The sequence below is a fragment of the Halyomorpha halys genome, unplaced genomic scaffold (assembly GCF_000696795.3).
Source record: "Halyomorpha halys isolate HHAL.00 unplaced genomic scaffold, Hhal_1.1 Scaffold18.1, whole genome shotgun sequence".
NCBI classification, from domain to species: Eukaryota; Metazoa; Arthropoda; class Insecta; order Hemiptera; family Pentatomidae; genus Halyomorpha; species Halyomorpha halys.
Window position 1 is genome coordinate 404,235 of NW_027114407.1, and position 9,705 is coordinate 413,939.

Here is a 9,705-nt window from a genome sequence, read left to right on the forward strand (position 1 = left end):
TTTTATTGTTTTTATTTTAATGTCAAAAAATCTACATTTCTCTATTGATGAATAAATTTAACTATTGACTGTTTCTAAATTTTATTTATCATATCATCTGTTTTATTCCAAATTGCTAACAATTTTGGTTAGTTAAAATTTTTCTTGTGTTTTATAAATCCAAACTTAATGTGGCAAAGCATTTTTAAAATTATTCAAAAATCTGAAGTTAAAATGCCTAAAGAGGTCATAGCAAGCCCAGTTACTTCGGATAACACTGAACCTCAGATTAAATCTAGCTCAAGAAGTCAAGAGAGCTCAAAAACTGTATCAGAAAATTCTGTTCAAATGTTGAGGCGAAAAACTGGTCAGGTTTGTTTAAAAAACTAAGCCTTTGTTGATAGTATACATGATTATCTATTGTTTGACATATTTTTAATATTGTGTATTGTTAGGTTGTGTCTAAAAATGTATATGAACTGTGTTTCCTAATAGTTTGGTTTTTCAAATCAATCAGTGAAAGTTAGCAGCTGAAAACAGAAAACCATTGAATATAGGGACGCATTACCCCATCTCCATTTTTATTTAATTCTATTCAAGTTTTAAAAGCTAGATGTTTTGTAATGCTAAAATTTGGACTTGTACCAGTATTAATGATTGATTTTTGAGTGTTTACTAGAAAAGTTTCAGAATTTGGAATCAAAATGAATCTTGATTCAATTGTTGAACCTATATTAACTTTTCAAGATTGCTTTGTTATCATTAAAGATAATAGAGAACTCTATTTACAATTCTTTAAACTGTGTAGTGATGATTTTTAAGTATACTGTCTTCTTCTTCTTTTTTTTTTAAATTTGGTCCAAAAAATTTCTAGTTTTTTTAATGTCCAGAAATACTCTAACATATAAGAAAAAAATGTAAAAAAACATGTATTATAAGTACCTTGTTTGTAATTAGTCTGTGTATGATAGATTTTAAAACATGGTATACATAAGCCAATGCCACAATCAGGGAAGTAGTATCTTGTTTCCTTCCTTGCTTTTTTCCTACTTCTTCGTTTCAAACTGCATACTACACAAAGTCTATACTGTTTGGACTAATTAGCAGTTGGTGTAATAATATTAATAAAATATCTTTCTGTCAATTAGATCAGTGTGAGAGCAGAGGAAGACCTAACACCTTTGCTCGGTCTTGGTACTTCCTTGTGGTATTTTGCTATTGTTTTGTCTATCAGTCCAAGTCAAAACTCTAAATGGGTCATTGTTCTGCCTTCCTTTTTGTGCTGTATGTATCGCTATCACTGACATGTATGATTGATAAGTCACTACTATTACTACTATCCATGTTGGCTAATAAAAATTTACTTTTGTATGGTTCACAAAAAAAATGTTTAGAACTGACTGTGCACTAAACTCTGGTGGGAAGGATCGATTTCAAAGTTGATGCCAAACTAAATTCAAAACTAAACCACATCTCCTTCTTCAATTAAAATAATGTTAAAAACAGAGGAAGCAAATAATCTAGCCAAAGTCCTAGATATCTTTGGTAGACTAAACAGTTTGAACGCCTTACCCTCTCCTTGTGTGGCACGAAATAAGCTGAATGATGCTCTGCCCGTGACTGTCACGCAATAAACTATTTGGTAATATTAGATTTGATAATATTTGATTGGTAATATTTAGACCAGTAGAATATTATATTTGTTTGTTTCACTAGTCTCAAGTAAACTCTCAATATGTAAATGTACTATTAAGAATTGTATACTTATTATTATGAAACAAATGTTTTAAATATATGAACGATTCTACAAAAGTAACCTTTTTGGGATTGACAATTGCTTTTTCAGGTTCAATTTTTTAAAACTATTTTCTCGTGAGAGTAAGGTGTTCATACTATCTGCTCAGAACTCCTATCAGTTTTGAAACAATGTCTGTCTAAAATTTTGAAGCATCCAGATGAATCAAGCATTGGATTGTTCACAATTCTTGCATTTTTCTCTTTCTTTCAATTGATTCCTTTTCAACTTTTCTTCTCTTTATAAGGAGTTTTGCATACCATATGTATCTTAAACTGAGTTGAAAATTTCATTACCATGATCATGTAAAATTTCCTGAGTCAATTAAAAGTAAAATAAACTTTGATTTTAATCAAAATATTTCATCATCTTCCCAACAGAACTGTTTTATTATAAAATGTAATTCATTTTACCTCTAATAACTCATGTGGTTTCTAAATGAATGGCATGTATTACTAAAGTAATTGGTATTGGAAGAACAATAACATATTTTAACAAAATTGAACATTATGTGGTTTTCTGTATCTCAAGATCAATTGAGATAAATGTCATTCAATAAAAACACCAGAAACATTCCCTACTCTTTTTAGTGGGATAGTTTAAGAAAGAAATATGGGATGCCTGATAAATGACCTAAAACCTCGGATACAGCGTTTTTATGTTTTCATTTGAATCATATATTTTTGGAAGCTGTTGGTGTGTTAGTGCACAACAAAAATATAAAATAAGTTCCTTACATGTAGATTTATTCATAAATTTAGCAAATGTCTTCAGGGGACAGCCATTTGAATGACATTGACTCTTAACTTTAAATGTTGATCATGAGGGTGTAGAGATTGAATGGTAGTATAAATGGTTTACAATTAATACTTGAAAGCTTTACAAAACATCTTTTTTTTTTTTTTAAGATTACTCATTTTTCTATTTTTCCTTTAAAGCAACCAAAACAGTTTGAGTGAAGAAAAGGTTATTTTGGTAGAATCGCCCACATGCTTTGTTGATGATAGTTGCTTATGAAAAATTTTTATTTTACAGGGTGTGCCATTTATGCACAAGCTAGGGAATCCTTTCAGACTTAAGGATGTTTTAGTTATTGAAGGTACAATACTCAAGTATGGATTAAGGTATGCCATGGATGTTTCATTTTTACAGTTAATCTATTTCAAGTTATTAATATTCAACTAGTTTGTTTAAAACTTTCCTGGGATTTGATTGATTCTGGCTCCCTTTGTATTTCATTATGCTTCATGCTCCTTTTATTGTCAACATAAAATTATTTACTACAGTATTAAATCAAAATGAAACAATAGATTGTTCAAAACTATTAGTTTTAGACATATTTGAGTTTTCATAAAAAAAAAAAAAAAAAAGTTATTAAAGTCAATACCTTAATCATGATTAATTATTTATTTCAGATAAAAACTTTAATATTGCAATGTTTTGATTTTTGTAACACTCATGCTAACAACTAACACTTATGCTAATAAATAAATGCTTGTGTGTATAATTTTCTTGTAAATCAGCTAGTATTAAATATTGAAATTGGCCTTAGCAGTCCATGTTATGTTGTGATGCTTTGATGTTTATTTGTACAATTATACCATTCAAATTACTTTTTAGATTGAATCTTTTCCTAGGGTCGATCCATGGCTTATTTAATAGAATAAACAATTATGAGCCATAGCCAGCCTGAACCCAGTCCTGTGAGTTGAGAGCACAGTACTTCACTACTTTAGCTTTTTTTTTTTCACCCCCTTTCTGGTAATTTCTGACATACAGAAAGATTATCTACAGAGTACAATCATATTCTAACCATGGTGAGGGATCAAGTCTTCATTTTGTAGGACTGCCACTGAAATAAAAGTCGACTCCTGAGGCTGGATTCGAACCCACTGCAGTCATATAGCCAGTTAAAGTTGGTGCTTTAACTTGCTTGGCTACAAACGGCCCATTTACTCACTGAGCTATCCTGCTTCTCACATAGAAATGAAACTTAAGTTATGATTTATATACTGGTTAAATTGCTTGCTACAATTACAAATAAAAACAAACCTTGGTTGTTTTTCTTTAAGCTGTAAAGTTTGCGTTTCCATAAGAACTCCATGAGGCGTTTCATTGATTTTTCCTCGTATTGCTGGCCCCTCAACACGAGCCATTTTGAGTTTGTGCCTAATACCAGAAAAATGTTTATTTGACTAGAATTTGGTTGACTGTCTTTAAACTAATGGACTATACTGAGGTAGTCCTAGGTGGTTTCTTCTCTGCATGAGCTCTTAATACTTTTTTTTTGCTTTTTACAGCTTGGTTTTACTTCTAGTAATTTAAAATAGCTGTTTTTCCTGGTTCCATGTAACTGTCCAAGTTCCAGTTTTCTCTTGATATCAATTGTCTTTACTTGAATATTGTTACCTATAAGTGCCGATCTAGAAGAGATATTAAGCAAAGATTGGTTTTACATTCATCATCTACAATTGTTAAATTTTAATATTATCCATTTTGCTCATTAGAAAGGAATTTCATTTATGATTTTCTGATGATAAATACAGAGCCATCAAGTAGATTGAGCAAACATGATCCCTGGTTTGATTTATTTTTTATTGAAATTAAATTCTTCTATTTGGTTTTATATGATCTATTTATAATCACATAATTGATGATTGGTTTGCTTGAAAACTTTATGAAAGGAGTTAACTATTACTTTAATTAGTAACTAAAATTTCTTAGTGTGGGGCCAACAATTATTTTTCCACATTGAAGATATAGAGCCTGTTTTAGAATATGATTTGTTGAGCGATGCTATTATGAGTGTCCTTTTATTGTCCTTATCATTTCAGGTTTGGAATGGATGTTACTTGACTGTTTTTGAAAATTTTCGTTCTCCTATTAATTGCCGTACCAACTTTCTGTTTGTAGTAAGTAACTTTGCAGTGTGATTTGTTATTTTTATGTTAGCAGTGTTTAGCTTATTCTACAATCATTTTTTTCCCCCCCCCAATGTGTGATTGATTTTATTATTTTTCGGTTGAGAATAAATTATGCTTATATTATCTCCAATGGTTTTATTTCCTTTTTTTTTCAATTACTTTGTTTCAAGTATGTTTTATCCTTTAATCCTTTATTGAGTATGATTTTCATTAATAAATTATAATTATGAAAATAAATTAAAATAGAAATACAACAAAATTATGAATGTATTTTAAAAAATAATTAAAATTTTTTATTGAAACTTTGAAATTAAAGAAATAATTTCAAAATTATTTACATTTTTTAAGAACCTTAGAACATGTAAAGCTAATATAATTCTATTAAACAATATACTTTAATAAATTCTTAAAATATGCTGAAGAAAAGTGCCTCCAATAAATTCCTTGATCACGGACTACTTGTTACATCTGATTAAGCATATTAAATAATTAATTTTGTTGAATTAATATACTATTAATATATCAACATTACTTTCAATATAAGTGAGGAAGAAAGATCCCTATGAAACAGAGAGCACTCTAAACTAAAAAAAAACATCTGTTGACAGTTGTGAAGTTCTGTGTATGTTGGTCAAAATTTTGACCACTTAAATACATCCTTTTATTATCAATAGTGGTCTCTACTTTTGGTTCACAGCTCTCACTAAAATTAATTCAAAATCTAGCTCTCCCAAAAATCTAGCAGAGTCAAGAGGTTTTGTTAAAAGCGGTTACAATCTGTCAAAAAAACTTTTTTTTTTTAAGGAGGGGTGAAATGCCAGTTGAAGACAATAAATTTTATTTAATAATATAGGAACTATAAGCACTAATTTGTTATGTTAATAAAAATTTAAAAACTATTGAAAAGTATATAAAAAGCTATTTATCTTGAAATAAGTGGTTCTAAACAGTTTCTATTAAGTATTCTAAACGCTTCTATCTACAAATATTGAAGAGCTTGTGCTACCATGGTAACCCTGATGAAACTTGAAATATGAATTGTGGTTAGTGCTGCTCATTCGGTCCTCACTCTTAGACTGCCTTTTTCCAAAGTTCCGTAATTGGACTTGTTTTCATTTTTAATTGTCATTTCACTTTCAAAAGAACATTTTATGAATAAATATTATTTAGTTAGTGCGATCTGAGTGGTACATTATTATTTATTTATAACTAAAAATCCTAACCTGAAGACTATTGCCCAATGTGCATGCTTTCTTGTCTATCAAAATCTCTAAAAAGATAAGTGCAATTCTAATTTTCTATTGTTCTTTTTTTGTAATAATCCAATCTAACTTATACTTACATTTTTTTTTTTTTTCGATATAGCAGCTTCACTTAAACTATCCTAATGAAAATTATTCAAACCAGCATCATTAAAAAAAAAATAATAATACTTTTCCTCATACATGGATTTATACAAAGCTTTTGATTCCATAGACCATTATATGCTTAAATTAATCTCACTATGCTTACTTGCTAAATTTTCTTTAATTCCCTGATGTATTTGCACCTGTAAGGGTGTGCTCACTCTTAGGACAAGCCTGCACGGTGACATTGAGTTCTTGTAGCTAGGCTGACTGGATTTGATTGGACAGGCTTGACATCCTTGGTGTGAGCAAACCATTAGTTGTCATACACTAAATGCTTTGCTTACCACATTAGCCAGTGTTATAGGAATACACTTTAGTATATTAAACTTACATTACAATTCCACTCTCCTTTAAATTGCATTTTATGTCATTATAATTACTATTGTTATTTTCCTCTTTAATTATTTTTCAATCATGTTTAGATTTACAGTTAACCTCTTGTATGGGTTCAATGAGATCGCTTTCCACCTTAACCCCCGAATGGATCAAAACTATATCGCGAGAAACAGCTTCCTAAATGGAGAATGGGGTCAAGAGGAAGGTTTTGGGCTAATGAAAAGTCCCTTACACAGCGGAAAGAATTTTCAGATCATGATTTTCATTTCACAAGAGGCTTATCTGGTATTTCATTAGAATTATTTAATTTTTTTAATGATTATTGTTAAATATCATGTCCTTTTCCTGATATTTATTGCATTTTTAGGTCTGCGTAAATGGTTTCCATATGTTTTCATTTGCCCACAGGGTTCCGCCACAAAATGTTGAGAAAATTGAAATTTTTGGAGATATTGATTTGAAAGCGGCATCTTTAATGAGTTCAAATATTTATCCAGACCCCAATTTGATTAAGTTTAAAAAAAGTTTTGAAACTTTGGTAAGTTAATATTGCATTATTTACACTTAATTTTTTTTTTTTTTATATCATGTTTGTTTAATTTTTTTTACTTCTAAATATATGAGGTTAAGCACAGACAGCAGAGCATGGTACGGAAAATGAGGTTTTCAGGCATGTGGTTTTCAAAAAATTTCATAAGAGAAGATGCTTTACACTCTGACATAGGAGCCTCTGAAGGTGTCGCATTGGGCCTGTTTTCACCAAAACTGTAGATAATACCCATTTCGGATCACAAAATAAAGTTTTTCTGCATCAAAATTTTAAATATATAATCATTATTAATTAATTTTTGCTTAGTGAGGTAACAAATGTTAAAGTATCGTAAATGGTCAGGGAAAATTTGAAAATAATATGGAAAAGTCAGTAAATTTCTTCAAACTACTTTGCTAGACATTCTGAACAATCTTTGAAATATTATATAATTACATATTAAATCATAACAATTAAACAAGGTGGGCATAGGATCCAGTATTGGTTAGGACTTTGACCGGGTCTTTACAAAGATAAGATTCACATTTGAAGTTACAGTTTTAATGGAATGAGATTGTTTCTAATTTCGATTATGATTGCAGCATCTCCCTTTCACATACAAATTGGAAGAAGATTTAAAACCTGGGTTTAAAATAGAAATAAAAGGAAAAATAAAGCTGTTGCCTGTCTCCTTTCGTATAAATTTGCAGTCTGGTGCTCAGGTGAGTTGTTTTTATATCATAGTTGAAACTGTTGGGTATCTTGGTCCAGGTCTATCATTCTACTTTTTTATCTTATGTTGTTAACCTGAGATTCAACTATTATGTACAAAAACAAATACAACTGGAAAACCTATAACTATTGTTTTATTATGATACCGCAATATATTTTTTGTTTCTGACAACATTTGGTTTTTTTGATTCATTTTTTGAATCTGGAATATAGGCATGGGCTATTGTTGCTCCAAGCCACAGCGCTAAATAAGGGTAATAATATTTATATTGTAAAAGGTCTGAGAAACTATGTTATACCCATAAGCTTTAGATATATTTTTCTTTACCCTTGTAAAAAAAAAAATAATAATTTTGACTATGTATTTTGTTGAACTTTTGTCTAATTTGCTAGTGTTATTAAAAATAAGAGAATAGGCTGCAGTCTTATTTTTGGACAAACTCATCTTCATTACTATTAAAACCTTAAAAAAAAAAAATCTTGTCTCTAAGTTAATCCTTGTTAAAAAGTAACTTTATAACAAAAAATTTACCTTTCAAACGGTATCAAAACTTTTGAATTTGATCAAAGTATACAAAAATAATAACTTGCAATTTGATCTAGAGAAATGTACTAACAAATTCACTCTCTTGCAAGTTGAAAAAATTGAGATATTTTGTTCATGTTCAAGATATGTACATGAGAGTCTCTTAGGGTGCTGAATCCAAATATAAAGTTAGTTTTTGTATTTGAAATGAATTTTAAACAGATTTATTTTATTTTTATTTACAAAAAGAAATAATTGAATTTTTTGTTTCCACATTTTCCTTGATTAACTTGTAACCTTTATTACTCATTCATGTATTAACCAAATTCAAATAATTTGGCACTGTAGAGAAGACACTTTTTCTTTCATTCTGATGATAGCTATAAGTTATGAGTATACATTTACTAAATTTGAAGCCAATTGTCTTGTATCTCAAATACATAATGACCTAGTAGAATCCGATTTGGGCCATTTGGCATATTATAACTTCCTTTTGATACCTTAAAAATTTGAAAGTGATTGTAAGTGTGATTTTCCTAAGTACTGTAGGATTTCCTTGATTTTTGTGCTACAGGGTGCAGCAGAGAAACTTCCAAAGTTTCAAAGGAGTGTGTTATGTGGTAGAAATGTTTCAGAGGATTGGGGAGGAGATCATTAGAAATAGGTGTCTTCAAGTTTTTTTAGCCTACATGCTGTACACAACATGGGTTTCTCATGACGTTTTTGTCAACTAACTGTTTTCGTGACTCAACGAGTTTACCGTTTACAGAATGAAAATGAAGACAAAGTGCTTCAAGTGTGAGAGAGAGGGTGTCTGTATGTCTATTGAAGAATTACCTACGTGCTCAGTTCAGAAATATTCAGTAGCCCTCAGATGTCGGATGGATGAATTTTTGATCGTATCGTTCAACATATTCTCTATTTGGGCCTGAAAATACATCTCTAAAAGATTGGCAACCTAGAACAAGATCGTTTTGTGATCTGGGGATGTTCATTTCGAGTCAATCGGAAATGCAAATGGTAAGCTTGCCAAATCGTAATCACAGAACAATTAATTGAAAAAACTTTGTCTTAGGGACTTCCATTACCTAACAAGCCCCTCCCCACTTCTCTGAGATATTCCTTTTCCCTACCCTGTCTGTCATACTCCTTCAAAATGTGGGAGGTTTCTCTGTTGTACCCTGTATTAAACTGACTTTGCATACATGACGAAATGGAATTCATTTTTGGTTTCAGCATACTATGAAACGTATGAATCAACCAAACTACCAAATCATATTTTTATTTTTTAACATATATTATTTTTAAAATATTGATCAAGGAGTAAACATGTTGATGAATTTAAGAAGAATAACCTCAAACTTATCAAGAATAACAAAATTCTTGTTGTCATTAAATTTAATTTTATAATGTGCAACAGCAATATGAATAACACTGATAACTATAGCCTAATATATATGTATTTATATATGTAT

The 9,705-nt window shown here is 29.9% G+C and overlaps 1 protein-coding gene across 9 annotated transcripts in view; it reads left to right on the forward strand.

The window, feature by feature from the left end:
* LOC106680793 (galectin-8) overlaps window positions 1-7,694 on the forward strand; it is a gene marked incomplete at its 3' end in the record, with an annotated part of 48,450 nt that extends 40,756 nt beyond the window's left edge. For 3 of the 9 annotated variants that reach the window (XM_067051606.1, XM_067051605.1, XM_067051604.1), the window contains 4 exon segments: window positions 2,810-2,898; window positions 6,530-6,728; window positions 6,811-6,981; window positions 7,575-7,694. In XM_067051606.1, the coding sequence (XP_066907707.1) occupies window positions 2,810-2,898; window positions 6,530-6,728; window positions 6,811-6,981; window positions 7,575-7,694 (579 nt within the window). 9 annotated transcript variants of the gene reach the window in all.
* Window positions 7,695-9,705: the final 2,011 nt, after the last annotated feature.